General features: G+C 39.9%; 1 protein-coding gene and 1 pseudogene across 2 annotated transcripts in view; both read left to right on the top strand.

Moving 5' to 3' along the window:
* The window catches only part of LOC111146143 (proline-rich protein 36-like), a 63,805-nt gene extending 50,136 nt beyond the window's left edge, over positions 1-13,669 (top strand). The window contains exon 3 of the mRNA XM_022501565.1: positions 12,825-13,669. Within this exon, the coding sequence (XP_022357273.1) occupies positions 12,825-13,669 (845 nt within the window). The remainder of the gene's footprint in view (positions 1-12,824) is intronic.
* LOC111149621 lies at positions 12,987-16,076 on the top strand (annotated as a pseudogene). The gene has a single exon (XR_002640769.1). The product of XR_002640769.1 is annotated as a TSC22 domain family protein 2 pseudogene (transcript).
* The last annotated feature ends 4,606 nt before the right edge of the window (positions 16,077-20,682 follow it).

Genomic DNA, 20,682 nt, shown 5'->3' with positions numbered 1-20,682 from the left:
TACCACACAGCCTGGCACACACTAAGAACTAATTCTTTTCTGTTCTCTCTCTGCTGCTCACTTTTTCTCCATTTTCTAGGAACCCTGTTGAATATGCATGTATTGTCTTTTTTTTTTTTTAAGAGTTTATTTATATGTTGACAGAGAGAAACACAGTGAGAGAGGGAACACAAGCAGGGGCAGCAGAAGAGGGAGAGTCGGGCTTCCCACTGAGCAGGGAGCCAGATATGGGCCTCCATCCCAGGACCCTAGGATCATGACCTGAGCCAAAGGCAGCTACCTAATGACTGAGCCATGCAGGCGCCATGTATCGTCGTTTACTATATAATTATACTTTTCTATACATTTGGAATTTTCCATTATAAAAATTTTCAAAATAAAATAATTAAAAATGATCATTTCCTAATGTTAGCAATGTTTAATAAATACAAATAATCTTTCAATCATGCAGATTTGGGTAATAATATATTTTTAATAAGCAATACTTTAGAAGCTAGAGAATGTCATTTTATACATGTTGAGATATCTCATAGAATAGTTCCTAAGGAGGTTTTATTCTAAAATGGAAGTTACATGACAAAGCTATAGCAACTGACCACTTTAGCTATTACTTATGAAATGCTATTCTGATTATATATATGTACATATATATTATATTACATATATGAAAACATTTTTATCAAAAATATTACCTATTTTTTCAGTTCATATAATTCATAATAATTATGGAATTAATAACTGCCAAATTGGGTAACTTCAAACAATTTTATCATCAGCTGTCTTATGTAGCCTGAATGCTGATCAACAACTGATGAAATCATATTCAGTTTAATGCATTTAAGTAAAATTACTGAGTTCATGGTTCAGAATGAATAGTTCTTTATATTTTGTAGAAAGTATTCTCCACTGGAGGCAATATTTTGTCCTTTGTGATAAAATTCCATGCCATTTTTGGGGGGGGATCACCTGGTTGGCTCAGTGGGTCAAGCCTCTGCTGTCAGCTCAGGTCATGATCTCAGGGTTCTGTGATCGAGCCCCGCATCCGGCTCTCTGCTCAGCGGGGAGCCTGCTTCCTGAGGCCCGGCCTCCCTCCCCGCACCCCACCCCGTCTTGCTGCTCTGCCTACTTGTGATATCGCTCTCTGTCAAATAAATAAATAAAATCTTTTTTAAAAAATTTCATGCCATTTTTATTCTAAACTATGAACATTTTAATCCATGGTTCTATATGTTTCGGATTAACATGGTTAAATACTTAGGGCCAACTCACTTGGTCTCTCTAAATTTCAGTTTCCCAAGTTAGATGGATATAAATATATTTATAATAATACCTTTCTTTTAGAGGTTTCATAATGTGTTGAACTATTTTGTTATTAATTCTGAAGCATTTCTTAGGCTTAGTAGAAGGCATCTGTTAAACTCAGCTGACCTAATGGGAACCATAGCCATGGATGAACAACTTGTCCAAGGTCACATAGACTTAGGGTTATAACGACCAAATGATATGACACATGGTAAAAGTTTCACAACTGTAAAGTACCATACAAATTCAAAGTATGACCAGAAATATGAATAGAGCTGTGATGAGTTCTTACATTTATTGACTACTATTCTTAATACTCTTTTCTCTTGACTTTCTGGCCAAAACTAAAATAAAACTTGCCACTAAAAAAATCTCATAGAGCATAGTGAGGAGTAAGGAGCAGCTGGGAAGTATATAGAACTCCTTGAAAATAGGATGCCATGTTATTTTTACGGATATTAATCGTGACTCTGTTATTGAAATAGCCTCCAATTTCATTTAGTTATTTTTTTTTTTTTAGGAATAAAACAATTAGGTTTGGAATTCTGACCAAACTCTAACTTGGGGATTGACTTTCAATACTTCAAATCTCTCTTGCTGCATCTACTAAATTTCCTACCTGGCTGGAGAATTACTGAGAAATCTTGTAATGTGTTCTAAGTACTTGCTACATGATGCCCTCTACCCAGCTACAGAATACCAGCAAAACTTGTGTATTAGTTTTCCTTATTCTCAGAACTGTTTCAGAGTATAATGAGCTGCTTCAAAGGCGTATGAGGGCTTCTAATGAAAGGTGTTTAGGACGTGCCAAATACCATGGTTGCTATGAAAATTATCAACCAGCTAGAAACATTAGCTATTTTATGCCCCCCAAACAGTGTTTTAACAATGATTCATTTTTGGTCATTAGCTGATTATTCTAAGTTCTCATTATCTTGAAACTATATTGGTACCAAGAAAAAATATGTTTTCAAATTTGGCTTCTTTTATGTGATGGTTCCATCTCTCATGTATCAACCATAAATTCTTTGCCTCTGGGACTGCAAATAATTCAGGATGTAATGGAAAGTTAGTATCACATGGCAAGACATTTGTTCCCATTGCAGAGTGAGGCCAGCTCTGAAATTCAAACCTTAATGAGCACAAGTATGTAAATGAGAGCAGCCAAACTAAACAGACGAAGAAAACAAAGCCTAAGGAGTCTATAAAAAACATTTTTTCAGCCTAGGTATTCATTAACCCATAGCATTTAGACTCTCTAAATTAAAAATAGAGACTTCTTTCCAATAGTTTGTTACTATCGTGACCTATCTATAGATCTACATTTTAAAAACTATATGAGGGATGCCTGGATGGCTCAGTCAGTTAGGAGTCTGCCTTCAGCCTAGGTCAGGATCCTGGGATCAGTCCTGCATCAGGCTCCTTGCTTAGCGAGGAGCCTGCTTCTCCCTCTTACTGCCGCTCCCCCGGCTTGTGTGTACGCTGTCTCTCACACAAATAAATAAATAAAATCTCTTAAAAAATAAAAATAAAAAACTATATGGGAAGAACTTTTTACCCATAGAGTAGATCTATTTATTAAATTTTCCTATGAAAATGAAGTGTTATTTAAATAAGGCTATTATATCAAATACTGAAAACATTTCAATTTGCCTTAAATTAATATGATTAAGAATGGCTAGTGTCAAAGGAATGCGTATTTGTGATCAAAATTTCAATCTGGGGCGCCTGGATGGCTCAGTTGGTTAAGCCGCTGCCTTCGGCTCGGGTCATCATCCCAGGGTCCTGGGATCGAGTCCCGCATCGGGCTCCTTGCTCAGTGGGGAGCCTGCTTCTCTCTCTGCCTCTGCCTGCCGCTCTGCCTGCTTGTGCTCTCCCTCTCTCTCTCTCTCTCACAAATAAATATATAAAATATTAAAAAAAAAATTTCAATCTGTGCTTACTATGAAATCCTAAGGATGCTGTATTCTCAAGGACTTCTGCATATGATCTGATGTATAGCTTGCATGCTTTCTCAACTTTCTGCAAATATTAAAATTGATTCAATAAAAGGTTGGAAAACTTGTCTAATAATTAAAATGAATTCTTTTTTATTCCCTCTTAAAGATACCTGTTTATAGAAGTACCTATTTTTGCAGAGAATTTCCCACTGTGCCAATCTTCCATGATTTTTTAATATTTATTGCTTTACTTTCATAATATTGAATGAAAATGTAGGATGTTGTAAAAATGGAAAATTCATTTATACAATATTTATTAAGAATCGAATATGTGTCAGGCTCTATCATAGACCTTGAGAATGTAAGAATGAACAAGAGGGGCACCTGGTTGGTTCAGTTGGTTAGGCATCTGACTCTTGGTTTCTGCTCAGGTCATGATCTCAGGGTCGTGGGACTGAGCACCACCTCAGGCTCCATTCTCAATGGGGAGTCTGCTTAAGATTCTCTCACTCCGCCCCTCCTCCCCACTCCCTCTCTCTCTCTCTAAAATAAATAAATCTTAAAAAAAAAAAAAAAAAGAATGAACATGACAGATGAAAGCCCTTGCCCTCCAAGGAGGAAGCCATTCTAGTGTGGGAAGACAGACAACAAACAAATAAAGAAATGACAGTGTATTAAAACGTAATAAGTGCTATAGTGAAAAATAAAACAGGAAAGATGAGAATGAGAGAGCTTAACAGTTTTAAATAGTGTAGTCAGGGCAGGTCTCACTGAGAAGGTAACATCTGAGCAAAGACTTGAAGGAAGTAAGGGAAGTAAACATGCAAATCTCTCAGGAAATAAGCAGAAGGTACAGGAAATGCAAACGTCCTGAGGTCAGTGACTTTAGGGGGAATCAGGCAATAATTAGCGTATTTGAGTGTTACCAACTGAAGCAAAAACATTTTGACCCGTTTATTTGTTGGCTGTTGCATGCAACACCAAGACTCCAAACTTGTCCTTTGGGAGTCTAGATTCATAAAATATTAGAACCAAAAATAGTCATCCTTTCAGTCAACCTCCTTATTTTACAGATAAAATAAGGGACCCAGAGAGGTCATGACCTGTTCTAAGACACACAGCTGCACAGAATACTGTCAAGCCTCCAAAGGTTTCCTAACACCCCATTTTTGCTCAATTTTACTTCATACTTTCATTATATTTCTGTCACTTATGTCTTTCTAATTTCTTTTTAAATTCCTTTTTAATTTCATAAATTAACTCTTTAAAGCATCTTTGCATTAATTCAGTCCAACTGAAAAAGCACTAATGGTTCCTAATGCTATATTTTGATGGGATTCAAATATATCCTATCCCTGAGGGGCAGTTTATTTTTAGATAGCAGTTATGAAGTATTATTTATCACATGACTAAAATTGTCATCTCATCTGTCATTACACCTTTACAAAGTTACATGAGGTTTAGGTGGTACATGGGGGCACATTTTTTTTAATATAAAAGTAATACTTTTTTTAATATAAAAGTAATTTTTAATATAAAGGTAATATAAAAGTAATTGAGATAAAGACTGTATGTGATTGTTGTAGAAAACCTGGAAAATATTTTTAAAAATCAAGTGAGAAAGTTTAATAACCTCTTCACCCAGAGATAGTCACTATTTAAATTCTGATGTAATTTCCCCCAATCTTTTCCTATGCATACATGTAATTTTCTTTCAAAGACGAGATACAGTTCTGTTTGATGTTTTTAACTCAATATTCTACCATAATTATCATTTTAAAAAAATCATCAAATGATAACAAAATTTCCTCTTTAAAATGGCTTGATCTTGGGGCACCTGGGTGGCTCAGTGGGTTAAAGCCTTTGCCTTCAGTTCAGGTCATGATCCCGGGGTCCTGGGATCGAGCCCCACATCCGGCTCACTGCTCAGCAGGGAGGCTGCTTCCCTCTCTCTCTCTCTGCCTGCCTCTCTGCCTACTTGTGATCTCTGTCAAATAAATAAATAAAATCTTTAAAAATAAAATAAAATTATTTGATCTTTTGAAAATGAACCTGTAAAGTTCATTAATTGGGTGGGCTATAAAGTTTGTATAAAGTAACATTTTCCTGCCCATCACAAGGTACTATTGTAAAGTAATATGATCAATAGTTGTAAGCTTCATAATTGTAAAATAAGAGATTTGGAATGATCTTTAACAAAAATGCAACACAGGAACACGTGTACCCCTTTTAAAGAATTTGAACAACCTTGGCATGCTACCCTTTTCTCTTTTTAGTCTTGATGCTTTATAATCATAGGAATATCAAATTCCATCAAATAACAAACAATGCATTTCAAAAGCATTAGATAAGATAAGCACGTTTTCTTTTCCTTTTTGTTTGGCATTTATACCAGCCCATTCACATTTACATTGGGGCTGGTAGCACAAAACATCTAGGTGTTTCTTCTCCCATGTTTCACTAGGAAAATAACTATGTGTGCTTTAGAGAAAATAATAGCCTTTCTGTCCCTGCTGAAGCTCTTTAGACATGTTGGCCCTGCTTTGGAGTTTACCATGGTAAGAATAAATTTAACATTCATACACATAAACCTGGAATTGGGAGAAGGTAAAGGAAGGAGTAAGTGGCCAGACCAGTTGTCACCACCAGTGCACCAGTGTAACCTAGTTAAAAGATGCTACTCTAGCATTCTCTAACTAATAAAGAAATAGCCCACGAAACAGTAAAAATCATCCACTGTTCAATTGTACCTGACAAGAAAGAAAGAAAAGGCAATCCACCAACATGGAAATGCATGGCCTTGTCTCCTACCTTTTCCATAAAGGTCCCTTCTTTGTGGCTCTTTTATGACTAACAGAATGTTTCACATCGTTCCTAGATTTATCTATATGTATTTTTATCTCATTGGAAAAATGAGGTTCACCCCTGAGCCTCCCTAAAATTAGCTCTACTTGTTAGAAGTTCTCCTTGTCAGGCGGTTCTATCACACTTACCTAATAATTACCTTTACATAAAATGTTTTCCTTTTTGTTGTTGTTCAGAGTTGGGGTTTTGTTTGTTTGTTTGTTTTAAGTAAGGCATTTCAAGTTCTTGAGTAATCAAAATCACTGACTTTGAGTTAGTTAAGGTTTTGCTGAGAAAAAGACTTCCATCTTACAGGTACTTAATGAGTTCTTATGCTACAAATTTGTTAAATCTCTATATAAAAAAATGACATAGAGATTGTTAAATATTTCTACCAGTTTGGTATGACACAAATAATTACAGCCATATAAAAAGAAACTTACAACATATTCTAAACTATGAGAGGTTAAGAAAACAGAGAGGTTTCCTTTTAAATGCAAATCAGATCATGTTAATCATCTGCTTGTAACCCTCCTGCTGCTTCCCATTACATTTAAAATAAACTACAAGTTCCTTCACTTGGCCAATGAGGTCCATAAGATCCAGTGCCCTCCCCATAACACACTCGTTTCCACCCCAGGGCCAGTGTCCTGTATCTGCCTCTCTTTCTGACTATTGACTATTATTTTAAACGCTGACTACTGAAAAAGAGCCCACCTGCCAGATACCTAAGGTGCCATTGCCCCCACCTTCCATTTTTGTTTTGTTTCTTCTTAACACATGAATCTCTGAAATTACCCCATTATTCATTTACTTCTTTAGCATCTGTTCCTGTGCAGAAATATAAGACCTAGTAGAACAAACACTTTACTTTTCTTGTCTAGTTCACAACTGTTCCCCAAGTCTATCAAAAGAGGCCAGCACATAGTAGTCTTCTAAATATATGTTAGATGAATGAACAAGGAGATATTTGGAGCTGTTTGTTCAAAATAGAAGCTTGACTTTACTAGAAAAAATTTTTTCTTTTATCAAAATAAAATGCTGCAAATGAAATATTGATAAACAAAATTAGTTTAAATACAGTAGCTGAGCTTAAAGAAACTCAGAGAAGAATATGTGGAAAATGTAAATGAATCATTATTACATAATTTATCTTTCTTCAAAATATGCATTTTTGTGAAAGGGTTGATCTTTTTTCCTTAAAGGATAGAACCACTGTATTGACGGAGAACCTATAAAGCAAGTATGAATGAAATATTCATAAACTAAAAATCTAGAAGTAAATCAGCTATTGACTAAACACATGCAATTGTGCAAAAATGATTAGTATCAAAATCCAGAAGATAAAGATGGAAAAAATAGTCCAAATATTTGAAGATGAAAATATATTTATATCTTGTCAATTTAATTAAAAAAGAGGTAAATATCACAGAATGGCTGTCATGATAGTACTATCATGATTATTCATTAGATATCTGATGGCCAAAAACTGCAATGGGTGTATGATTAGCATTTCACCTTGATTTTGAATTTTCCCCTATTTCCTTATTTCTTACTAGCCTCCTTCTCCAAAGATCCCAGATTACAGATGGGAGAGAGGAGTTAAAACCAATTTGCAGAGAAGCAGCTCGTTACATGACCACTTTAAGTAACACCCAAATCCTTGTACAAACATGGATCATGGGTTGAGCTTTTAATGAGTATGAATCCTGCAAAGGAGGATTTCAAGTATTCTAAAGTTAAATGCTAAAAGTGTTTTGTTTCCAATAAGTAAAGAGCTAGTTATTTTGGAATTAAAATATAACTGCTAATACAAAGTAGTCGAGATTATATTTGTGCCTTTCAACCATTGGTTCCTATGAATTAAAATTAGTCCCAATCAGCTAAGTCAGAATGACCATCAGATTATCAGTCAACACTTAGACCGTCCTTCATGTCTAAATCCAGTTTATACAAGTTTCTACACTCAACCACATTTTTTTTTGAACTTTATAAGCCGGTAATAGTAACCTACGGAACAAACTATAACCTAGAAGTCTAGAAATTGGCAATGTCTTTCAATGCTCTTTTGTGAGTGTTAAAGTTACAACTTAAAATTACAGGTATACTACCACTTGAAGCAATACATAATTACACTGTGCTTACACCAAATTCACATATACTAGAAAGGCAGAATAGATGGTGATGATTCACCTTACTAAAGGATATCCCATTAAATGTCTTTAAATAATTAGCTCATCTATGAGAGAACATGGGTTCTTCATAAAATCACATATACCTAGTAACTTTTTTTTAAGACTTGTATTCTATTTATTTTTTAAAAAAGATTTATTTATTTGAGAGAGCATGCGAGAGAGAGAGAGAGAGACAGAGAGACAGAGACAGAGACGGGGAAAGAGAGCAAGTGTGTGCGTGCGAGCTGGGAGAAGGGCAGAAGGAGAGAATCCTCAAGCAGACTCCCCTCTGAGGGCAGAGCCGGACTCAGGGCTCCAACTCACGAGCCACGAGTTCATGAACTGAACCAAAACCAAGAGTTGGACACTTAACCAAGTGAACCCAGCATCTCTATTTTTTTTTTTTAAGATTTTATTTATTTATTTGACAGAGAGAAATCACAAGCAGGCAGAGAGGCAGGCAGAGAGAGAGGAGGAAGCAGGCTCCCTGCTGAGCAGAAAGCCCGATGTGGGGCTTGAACCCAGACCTGGGATCATGACCTGAGCCGAAGGCAGCGGCTTAACCCACTGAGCCACCCAGGCACCCCGCTATTTTATTTTTTTTAAGTAATCTCTACATCCATCGTGGGGCTCAAATTTATAACCTTGAGACCAAGAGTTGCATGCTCTACCCACTAAGCCAGCAAGGTGCCCCAAGTAACTTTCTTTTTTAATTAACAAATGACATTGAAAATATTACTGCCAATAGTATCACATTAGTTGTCATCTTTCTTCTAAAGACACCAAAACACTGCCATACGTGTTATCTTTCTCTTTCTACTCTCCCAGTGGGATTGAGAGTTTAACATCTCGTCACCACAATGCTACTTCTTTTTAGTGATGGGAAATTGAGGGATTAATAGACTAGTCAACAGTCACAAAACAAGTTTATGACAAAACTGAAGCTACTCTTGATCTCAAGTTTTCTCCAAAAGGCAATGTAGATTTATTTAATTTTGTCCCAACTGGTCACAAACCTGTGTGTGTGTGTGTGTGTGTGTGTGTGTGTGTGTGTGTGTGTGTGTGTAATATACATATACATTATATATATTATATAAAGCATGTATATATTAAATATACATATATTTAAAGGTAATATAATTACTAACAGATTTGCTATTGAAATCACATTGCAGTATAAAGCTAGATTTCAGAACCACATAATATTTTAGATTCTAAATTAAGTACCATAATAGAAGAAAACAGACTTTAATAGGACATTCTATTTATTATTAGTTCAAAATGCACCATTTTCTTCCATCGGATTGCTATATTTTGCCTGAACTTCAAAGATCTTTGGGACTCAAGGGAATCTTCACTATTAAAAAAGACACTATTGTTTCATAGTATATTGAATGTAAGAAAACTATCTAATAGAACTTCTCTTAAATGTGAAAATTATACACATATCATTCACTCTGAAATGATGAAGATGTTGTGCATTTCAATGAGATTATGTTTTCTTTCATAAAAGTATTTATGGAATTCCACTAGGCTTAAGTCTTCTTTCATTGCAGTTTTTGTTGTCGTTGTTGTTTTTGTTTTTGACTTTTCAGATAATACTATGCAATGGCCTCACTGCAAGGGGTTATTAGTAAGATATGGTTCCAGAAATGGAACCCCAGGAAAATCATAGTAATAAATCAAGTGCTACTTGTTTAGACAACTGATATTTATTTCCAGCAAATGCTTTTTGGAATCTGAAAACTAGTCCTCCATTTTGTATTTTTCTAACAATTTAGTGATAAAAAAATATAAAGTAAACATAAGCTATTTCTAAATCCCAGAAAAAGTTGTTGGCTAGGATGCAGGCTGTGCAATTCTTAATGCACACATGGAGGGCTCAATAAATGTCACTGACCGATAGTGTTAACTCTAAAGGACTACTTCTCTTAGCTAAGTAGTTGCTTAAGTTCTCCTAAAAATGTGGTTTTATTTTCTCTATCCCAAAGTATTAATGTACTATTACTATTTTAAATGTATTATGTACTTGTTGAAAAAATAAAAAAGGTTTTCTTGAGTATCTACAGTTCACATTCCAGGATCTTGTGACTATGAAATAATTTGCCATCTGGTACTGATATGGTTAGATAATAACCTAGTAGAATTTGGAGTATGATACTCTGAAAAGATGAAATCTTGCTATAGTAGTTGTGGTGTTTGTTTGGTTTGGTTTTGGTTTTCTTGGTCATTGGTGGAAACCGTCCTTAGTTTCTAAGTTGTTGCAATTGTTTTTTTCTTCCCCCCTGCATTGTTCTTCCTAAACATACCCTCCATACATGGCTTTAAAGTAAGTCTTTGAGGGAAGTACCAGATGTAGGACAGTCAAGTTGGATGCTCTGGAACAGTAATCAAGGATTTCCAGTTTCCACATGTGGCTTTTGGGTGTAAGCATGGAGCCAGGATAATTGCATTAAGACCCTTGGTCTCGAGGTTTGAAGGACTCCAGAGATCTCTCCCATTCCAGTGAGTTAGGCTACCATGTTACTTACTGTCAACTTTCCACACACACCCAAGCGTATATACTGACTGGTACATCTGGTTTCCTAACATTTTAATTAGTTATGTGGAGGCTCTTAATCCTTTGTGGGCCAACCATGAATTACATAGTTGTGTAGTCTGATGACAGTTCTATGTTTTTCTTTTTTCCATAAAATGTTTTCGAACCTATTTGTAACAACCAGAATCTTTATTATTTCTTCATAGCAATTTTATGGAATAAATTCTCTACATTTCTAAGCAGCAAATGTATAAAAGAAGCTAGAGCCTTTAAGACTTTTGGAAAGCTTACTTTCAAAAGAACCATTTTATTCACACAGAAATTCTTAAGCATATAAATAAAACATTTTAACTTTATACATCTTATTTTAGGCTAAGATGTCTTTTAACATCTTTAACCCCATTCTTACCAACAATATAGCCCCTTACTGATCTCTTCTAAATTATTACTTTCATTTCATAATAAATCCTTAATGTGTTCTTTAAGGAGAAATCATCTTACAGGATGACTTTAGATTTTTCCTTTGTGTGATTAAAGATAATCACAACAAGTAATCAAAAAGTTTATGTAATAAGATAATGTAATGAGACAAGCAGGCATCCGATACTTATTTTTCGAAAATTGACCACCATTTAATACAGTAAATCAATCCGAAGTTAAATTGAGCTCTTGTAAGTTTATATTTGATTTAACCAGTTGATCTAACTTATTAATGGAAAATATCTCTAACAATTACCAAAATTACAGAGTTAGAAATGAAACATTCCATTAGCTACCTCTGCCACAATAGCAGCATATATTACACTTTGTTCCTTTATTCTCTCCAATCTTCTTAAGAAACAGGGATGTTATTATGTGGTCTTATTTCGCATCCTAACCTCCTTCACTTGGGTTTGGAGGACGTGGTTTTTACTAAGGTTAAAAGCCATGTGTCTGTATGCTATTTACAACTAAGGACCTAAACTTTTTCTCTAAACTATCATTATCAAAATATCCTTAGGCATAAAAAGTATTTCTACTCTTCAAAGATTAGAGAACTGAGTATAATGATTAACTGATTTATGTAAGTCATAACGATAACGACTGCTAAAGCTGTGATATGAAATCTTGATTGCCCCCCCCGCAAGATTTCTTGCATTTTACTTAGATATGTATTAATGTGTCAAAGTTCAAGAGCCACCTTCCCCATTTTTTTAAAACTGTTTAAGAGAATGGCCATACCACTTTCTTTCGCCAGAAAGTAGCTAAAAGATGATAAAATCTCCAGTACTTCATAGCTGCTCTCTGAACTGACTTGTTCTGGTTGTTCATGGCCCAATTCAAACCATGTAACACTCTGGCTCCAACTAAGAGTTTTAGAATAAACAAAAGAAAGAACTATAACCATTTAACGCAGTAAGTTCTACATTTATGGAGCCCATAAGCTGATTTCGTGCTGAAAGTACAAACAGTCTTAAGAGTTTAAATGAACTCTTCAATGCTGAAATCACAGCAAAACTCAGGAAAATTGGGGTTATGTTGGTAATAACCCCTAATCTTTTTTTAAACTGACCTCACCCTGGGCAAGTAACCATCTCCTGATGCCATTGTTGGAGACAGAATTTCTGGCTGAAAGATCAGTTTTCTGACTCAATCTGGCTTGCTATTCTTGGTTAATCATCCCCATTTCTCTCAACATTTCACTCCTCTTACTACAGTGGTCAACATTCATTTCCAGAAGACCTTTTTTAAGAGATTCGCTTCCTCCGTTGGTCTCCCTTTTATCCTGACTAAATCTCCCTAACCCCCATTTCTATCGCCCTTGTTTCTGTAAGATTTTGCTGAACATTAGACACAGCACATGACCTCCATCCAGTCTTCCAACGTCTCGTAACAAAACCGACTGGCGCGGTTGTAAGCTTCTCTAGGCTTGGAATTTAAGAGTCTTCAGCTCTTCAAGTCTAAAAGACCTACAGCGTATATTTTAAATTTAAAAATTTTTAAATTAAAAAAAAAAACAAAACGCTCCCCTTTTTTAACCTTTAGTCCCTCCCACCGCCTCCCCCTCAAGCCTCCAAGCGAAACTGCAGGAAACCGGAGGGGGCGGGGCGGTGACGTCACGACGCCGGTGCGTCACGGAACGGCGGCGGCTGCGGCGCTGGCGGTGGCTGCGGCAGCGGCGGCATTTTAGTCGACAGCGGCGGCGGCAGCGGGGCTGCTGCTCCTCCCAGCATCCCTGGCGCGGCCATTTCAGCCCCATCTTGGCCGAGGGGAGGGAGCTGCAGCCGCCGCTTCAGCAGTTTGAATTTCAGTTTCTCCAGGCTCTGCGAACCGGGCGCACCGAGGAGGAGCCGAAAAAGCTACCACCGCTACCTCAGACAGCCGGAGCGCCTCCGCTCGCCGGCCAATCAGTCGGCCGCCGCCACCACCACCGCCGCCGCCCCTCACTCTTCTCAGGAGCCGCGAGGGGAGGCCGAGACCGCCGCCGCCCGCGGGGTGGCTCCCCCTGTAAGGGGAGGACCGAGCCGGCTTCCCCTCACCCGGAGCGGGTTTCCGCCAGAGACAGTCGACATGTCCCTGGGGCTGAGCTCCGGCTAAAGCCGGGGAGGGGGCCGCCCGCCCGCGCCGAAGCTCCGCCGCCCGCCCGCGGACCTTCAGCCAGCCCCAGCCCGCCGCTCCTGGCTGAATCAGGAATCCCCGGCTCCAGATTCGCCACTCCTTCCTCTTCTTCCCTCAGCGTCCGAGAGCCCAGAGCTGACGCCGGCACTGGCCTGAGGAGCCCGAGCGGGGCAGCACCGCCCCTCACGCCGCCGCCGCCTCCTCCCCTGCGCCCTCCCACTCCCACCCCCAGCCAAGGCCTGCTGACCGCGCCGAGCGCCGAGCTGGACTGACCACGGCGGCCCCGGAGACTGGAGGAGAAAGCAGGCGGCCCGCCCCTGGGATCGCGCTCGCGCCGCCGCTGAGGGGATTGAATTGAGGCGCCGCGGCTGCGGGAGGCGAAAAGGAAGGAGGAGCCGCCGCGCGAGTGCGACGGGGGCAGAGCCATAGAGATCGACTCAGAAGGAAACCGGGAGGAGGATGTCTCACAGAGCGGCCAGCGTCCGGATCAGCCAGTGACTCTTAACAGCGGCGGGCCTCAGACCCCAGCGCGGACTCGGACTTTGTCTTTGGGGGCCCCTGCTCTGCCCTTCTGGTTTCCGGCAAGATTGCAGAGGAGCCGGCGAGCCTCTCTGCCCTCCAGCTTTCCTCACCATGTCCAAGATGCCGGCCAAGAAGAAGAGCTGCTTCCAGATCACTAGTGTCACCACGGCCCAGGTGGCCACTAGCATCACCGAGGACACTGAGAGCCTGGACGACCCGGACGAGTCACGTACAGAGGACGTCTCCTCCGAGATATTCGACGTTTCTCGGGCTACGGATTATGGCCCTGAGGAGGTCTGCGAGCGCAGCTCCTCGGAAGAGACGCTCAACAATGTTGGGGATGCCGAGACTCCCGGGACCGTCTCCCCAAACCTCCTCCTGGACGGGCAGCTGGCGGCCGCGGCGGCTGCTCCCGCCAACGGAGGAGGAGCCGTTTCGGCCCGGAGCGTGGCTGGGGCGCTGGCCAGTACCCTGGTGGCGGCCGCCACCTCGGCCCCCTCCTCCGGGGCACCTGGCGCCCCGCCGGTCGCGGGCTCGTCTGCCGGGCCCGGGACCGCAGCCGCATCACAGCCCCCCACCACTTGTAGTTCCCGTTTTCGCGTGATCAAGCTGGACCACGGGAGCGGGGAGCCCTACCGCCGCGGCCGATGGACGTGTATGGAGTACTATGAGCGGGATTCAGACAGCAGCGTCCTAACCAGGTCCGGGGATTGCATTAGGCACAGCAATACTTTTGACCAGACTGCGGAACGGGACAGCGGCCTGGGCGCCACCGGAGGGTCGGTGGTGGTGGTGGTGGCCTCCATGCAGGGGGCGCATGGGCCCGACTCGGGAACTGACAGTTCCTTGACTGCTGTGTCACAGCTACCCCCGTCGGAGAAAATGAGCCAGCTCGCCCCGGCCCAGCCGCAGAGTTTTGGCGTTGGGCAGCCACAGCCACAGCCACCGCCGCCCGTAGGTGGGGCTGTGGTTCAAAGCGCGGCTCCAGTGCCGCCGTTCCCGGGAGCCGCGGCCGGGCCACAGCAAATGATGGCAGCCCCGCAGCCGAGCCAGCCCCAGGGAACCGGCCCCGGCGTCCTCCCGCAGGGGCCCAACGGACAGGGGCTGCCCCTGACGAATGTAACCCTGACGCAGCCCGGCGTGGCCCTGCCGCAGCAGCCGGGCCCGGCCGTCAGCGCTCCTGCGACGCAGCAGCCCCAGCCGTTCGCGTACCCCCAGCCTCAGCTACCGCCCGGACACTTGCTGCCAGTCCAGCCCGCGGGTCAGAGTGAGTACCTACCGCAGCACGTGGCCGGCCTGCAGCCACCTAGCCCCGCGCAGCCCTCGTCCACCGGCGCCGGAGCGAGCCTTGCCACGGCTGCCAGCCTTCCAGTGGGCACCGGCCAGAGTGCCGCCTCGGTGGGGGCGCAGATAATGGGCGTGTCTTCCTTGCCCAGTGAAGCTGTGGCCCCGGGGCCGGGACCCGCGCCAGGCGGACAGGCCGCGCCTGGGCAGCCGGCCGGAGTGCCCTTGGCTGCTGTGGGATGCGCCGTGCCGCCGGGCCTGGTTCCCCCTGGGACCGGGCAGCCCCAGTCCGTGCCTCCGCCGCAGATGGGTGGCAGTGGTGCGCCGTCAGTCGTGCCTGGCGGCCCCCACGCCGTGCTGCCCGGAGTTCCAAACGTGCCTGCAGCCATGCCCGCTCCAAGCGTGCCTAGTGTGTCTACCACCTCTGTTACTATGCCAAATGTACCCGCGCCTCTGGTCCAGCCGCAGCAGCTGAGCAGCCATACGCCAGTCAGCAGGAGCAGCAGCATAATCCAGCATGTTGGGCTGCCCTTAGCGCAAGGCACACCCAGTGCACCAAGTCTACCACAGTCTGACCTAAGCCAGTTTCAGACTCAGACCCAACCTTCAGTCGGGCAAGTTGACGATACTAGAAGAAAATCAGAACCCCTACCTCAACCACCACTTTCTCTCATTGCTGAAAATAAGCCTGTTGTGAAGCCTCCTGTTGCAGATGCCCTGGCAAACCCCCTTCAGTTAACACCTATGAACAGTCTGGCCACCTCTGTATTCAGCATAGCTATTCCTGTTGATGGTGATGAAGACAGGTATGGAAATCTTACTTAAAATATTTGATAGGAATGCTTGACCAAACATTTTAGTTTAGAATGCAACTTAAGAAAAGTTGTTTTGTTTTGTTTTTAACTTTGAGTCCCTTAGCGTTTTTAAGTATAAAAATTAGTTTGTGTTAGTAAGGTTGATTTGTCAGTTCTTGAAAAGGCATAGTTTTAGGTTGCTAATGTGAAGGTATAATGAGAATTGGTCTTGTCACATTCGTTTAAGAGCACAACTGGATAAGGACACAACATTTGTTCATTCAGAAAGGTGGATTTAAGCTTAATTCTCTCATTTACAGGTGGCAACTAGTAGATTATGCCCCCATAGGACTGTCCTTTTCTTAGGTAACAGTTACACTTGAACACTTTGTCAGTGTGAGTTTGGAGACTAAGACATAAAGTTAGAAGTTTCCCATTCTGGAAAACCGGAGGTCCTCTAGTAGGGAAAGATCCATGTAAGTAAGGAATCTCCTCCAGTGTATCTGCAAAGGCTGGAGAGAGAATGGTGAAATGTCAAGTCTGGCTTTGAAGATCCTATCGTCCTCCAGCCTTTTAAATACAAGAACATAGAAGGTCAGGAGGCTTCCCGGTGACTTTGTTAAGATTCTTTTTTCTTTTTCTTTTTTTTTTTTTTTTAAAGAAGTGTATTGGAAAGATGTTATCTTCCATCAGTTTTGTTTTTTTTTTTTTAACTACAGAATGGGAAGTATGAAATGAGACTCTTTGACAGTAGTAAAAGCTACAGTTCTTGAAATTAGAGTAATTTTATAGTAAAAGTGTTAACAGTTGTCACCAATTGGCTCCCTCTTTACTTAAGGGATGCTTTTTTTAATGGTTTAAGTGAAAATTGGTGTATTGCCTTACCAATTCTACAACAGTTGAAGTTTGGTTATAATTCATTGAGGATTTTAAGTGATTTTCAGGAAATATCACAGGAAAATTTGACATATATTGCAAATGTTTAAAAACTGTTTGTTACAAGCTTTAGAATTACACTTAAAAATTACAGAGAAGGTTTCAGGTACTTTACAGTTAGGCATTTATTTGTTGGGTTTTTTATTTTGAGCATGGTTGATTTTAGATGTGTTTAAAGATATCTATGGATTTCTAGAGTAATTGGTATATAGCACAATGAGATCTGTTAAAGCTTTTTCTTCTGTTTCTTCTGAGTTCCTTTGCATTCTTTTCTTAACTTTTCAGTTTCAACTAGCCTTGTATTTTTGTTACATACTTCTTTTGGTTTGAAAAATACTCATGAAATCATCTTCTCTGCTTTTTGTAATTCAAAGTTCATCTTTTTTTTGTAGGTGACTTGCTTGTTGGGAGTCTTTCTTCCATTTGAGAACTCTTAGAGAATACCACTTGTCCATAAGTGAGCTCAGCTAGCTAGTCATTGAGAAATTTTATATGGATGGGACTACCAAGTAAAGAAACTGATTCCACAAGCCATTCAGAAAAATCCCTCTTTACATCTGCTCCCATATTTCACTTTTCACACATAGGGACACACCTAAAATGCAGATTGAGTTTATTTGTTCACCCTTTTCTAGCTGCCAGAAGCCAGTTTTTTTCTGATGGGTTCGTAAATAACCATTTGCTTGCCTCTGTTCCTGAAGTACATTGCCTCCATATCTCAAGAAATGATGAGTGGTTTCCCAAACCACACCCCCCTCCTTGTAAAACACATGCGCATCTATGAATGAAGATTGTATTTTTCTCTCCTCTTCATGCCTCTCAGTTTAAAGCATATGCAGTTACATTCCCCAGATTTTAATATGATGATGTGGCATGAAGCAGAGAGATCTGTTGACAAATGGAAACTCTGGAATGTATTCTTTAGGTATGACCTCAAAGATGCAATTATTTATCCTCTTTATTAAAAATGTTAATAATTTTAAGACTTTATTTCGGAAGGTGAATGAGCTACAGCTACTACTGTATCTGTTCTTATCAATTGGCAATAGTTACTCCAGTGCAGGGGTTTTGATGTGTGTGCAGTCATATCTTAAATATGGTATTTCCCTCCCCCACCCAGTCTTTTAAAATCTGCATTGCTTACCAATGTTGCATTTCTAATTTTTGTTATAATCTTTGACTGGTTTTTAATTTAACATGCTAGTTTTCAAGATGTAATCTTACACATTTGACTATTTTGTCACTGGACCAACACACCTGGTGAAGGAATAAATCCATTAAGTAGAAATAGTTTTTTGTTTTTTGTTTTTAATGGAAAGTCTTTGTGAAAGAGGGCATTTTAAATTGTATGCTTGAAATTAAATAACACAGTTTTTCTAGGCATATGTTTAAATTACTGAGATAACTATTTTTGAGGAAACCATACCAACAAAAATCATAATTTTAATACAGTGATTTGGGGTTGCCTTCTTAAATTAAAATCTGCATACAATTTTAGTTGCAGCCATTTAGATGCAAACATTGGAGTGAGAGGTTTTGAGTAATTATGACTTTAACTTTGTGAATAGCTTGACAAATTTCAGACCCGAAAATTTTGTAAACCGCTCGCTTTTTTTTTTTAAAGTTAATATGTTTGTAAACATAGTCTCGTTCTTTGAGAAAAGGAAGGAAAATGGAAGATTAACAAAAATGATTGAGGTTCTTTAGTCTGATATATTGAAAAAACTATCTTGTGTTTTCGGCTCCATTACCTTTTACAAAGCTTCATTTTGAGACTTCTTTATTTTTAAAAAAGAGGACTTACATATTAATACATTTTAATAATGTACCTTTAGAAGGGCTGACGGTTATATATAGAAAGCAAGGAAATGTTTTAAAGTTCAGTTAACACTGCCTGTTGACTCTATATTACTAATTGCCGTAAAGTTAAATATTCTAGCCTTTCTCGTTGGAAAGACTTATAGTCAGTTGTTGATTCTCTCAAACTGATTTTGTGTAAACTGGAGAATATAATAATGGTTGAAAATATAGTGCACAAAAAGCCACTTTTACGGTGAAAGTTACAAAATTTGTTTAAATTACCAACACACTTAACAGACCCCTTTTTGATAAATGGGGAGAGGTGCAAAATATTACTGGCACTTTTGGAAAGGGAACACAGTACAGATCGTTTTCCACAGATAGCTGACCAGTGTGAACTCTTGTAGGCCACATTCCAGGAACTGTTATGAATGGCTGCAATTGTGAACTGTCAGCTACAACCAAAAGATTGTTGGAAACCTGATTGTAAGGATCCCTTAGTGGCATATGTCTTTATATCTTATTAATGGTTTTATTTGTATAGTTTGCTAATGTCTACTGATGATGTATTATAAATTGTGAATTTTAAGTGGTGTATCCTGGTATGTGCTATAAATACACAAATTTTTTGTACAGTTATATATGTATCTCAGATATTACATACATACCGTGCAGGTTTTTTTAACTTGATAGTTAAGTGAGATTATGTAAATGTATATAAAGAGACAGAACTGTCACTCTTACCTTTATTGTAAAATCTGTAGGTACTTATGAGAGCTCTAAAAGTCTCACTGCATTTAGTCTTTACAAATGAAAACTCCTTAGTTGAATCTTTATGTGTTATGAGCTTATGTTTCTTTATCGATGTTGAATTATGGAGGTAATTTTGCCCATCCAGCTTTACAGTTGACCTTTAAATCAAACACTACATATTATCTTAGGTACTCTTACCAAGGATTTTGTAATCAAAGTGTGAAATCCTGTGTATGAGTGACATTATTATTTAGTATAAAAACTGATAATTGATGGATTCATCAGAGTGCCATGCTGATTACCAAAATACACTTTAGTCATAACCATGGCTCTAAGTAAAGGAAGTTACCATAGATTTTCAGGAAGATTAATGTTTCAAAAGTGTATCAGTAGGCAGTATGGTACTTTTTTTAAAATTAGCAGTGACCTATATATTGTTCAAAATCATGTATGAACTAAATTCTATAGGCTGAACATTGGATAACCTCTAGTAAACACAAGGGCTTCTAGAGTGGGTAAGTGTGGGTAAGACACACTCTATGTTAGTAACACTGTTTCTTCCTTGTAGGGGAAGTAGGGTATCTTGAACTAAATTGCTTTTATGAGATGTCATTTTTTTATAGTACTGATACTGTGGTATATGTATTTTCTGTTTCCGGAGAATAAGGGTAATAGTAATCTGTTCTTGGAGAATTCTGATAGCACTAATTTGGAAATAGTAAAACGTGACACTGGATTTATGGATCTGGTACTTGCTAACAGTCCTTTTGTGCACCAGAAGAGATTAGAAGTAGTCATGCACTTGAGTGTTCTAGTAACAAAGAGCACCCCCAACAATCAGATGGTAAAGAAACCAAAATTAGTCTCTTTACTGAGGAATAGTTGATAGGGAAGTATAAAAAGATCTTCACTTTTCTTTCCTAAAACAGCAGAAGTTGGGCGGGGTGGGGAGAGGTAGAGAATGGTGGCAGATAACCAAGACAGAAAAGCAGAGAGTGAAATGACATGGAATACGGTCTCAGAAGGAATAGGAATACTTATTACTAGTGAAGAAAAGGCATCTAATTCCTTTTTTAAATAATTGTTTTAGACCAGTATGTATTTACTTTTTGAACAGATACTGTTTATTTCTTAATTGCATTACTCTTGAACTATTTAAGTATGAGGAAGAGGAGAGGGTTTATAAAAACGGATTT

The sequence above is a fragment of the Enhydra lutris genome, unplaced genomic scaffold (genome assembly GCF_002288905.1).
Source record: "Enhydra lutris kenyoni isolate GAN:26980312 unplaced genomic scaffold, ASM228890v2 scaffoldscaffold2, whole genome shotgun sequence".
Taxonomy (NCBI): Eukaryota; Metazoa; Chordata; class Mammalia; order Carnivora; family Mustelidae; genus Enhydra; species Enhydra lutris.
The sequence above is the reverse complement of the archived record's forward strand: the minus strand, read 5'-3'. Positions and strand labels throughout refer to the sequence as shown.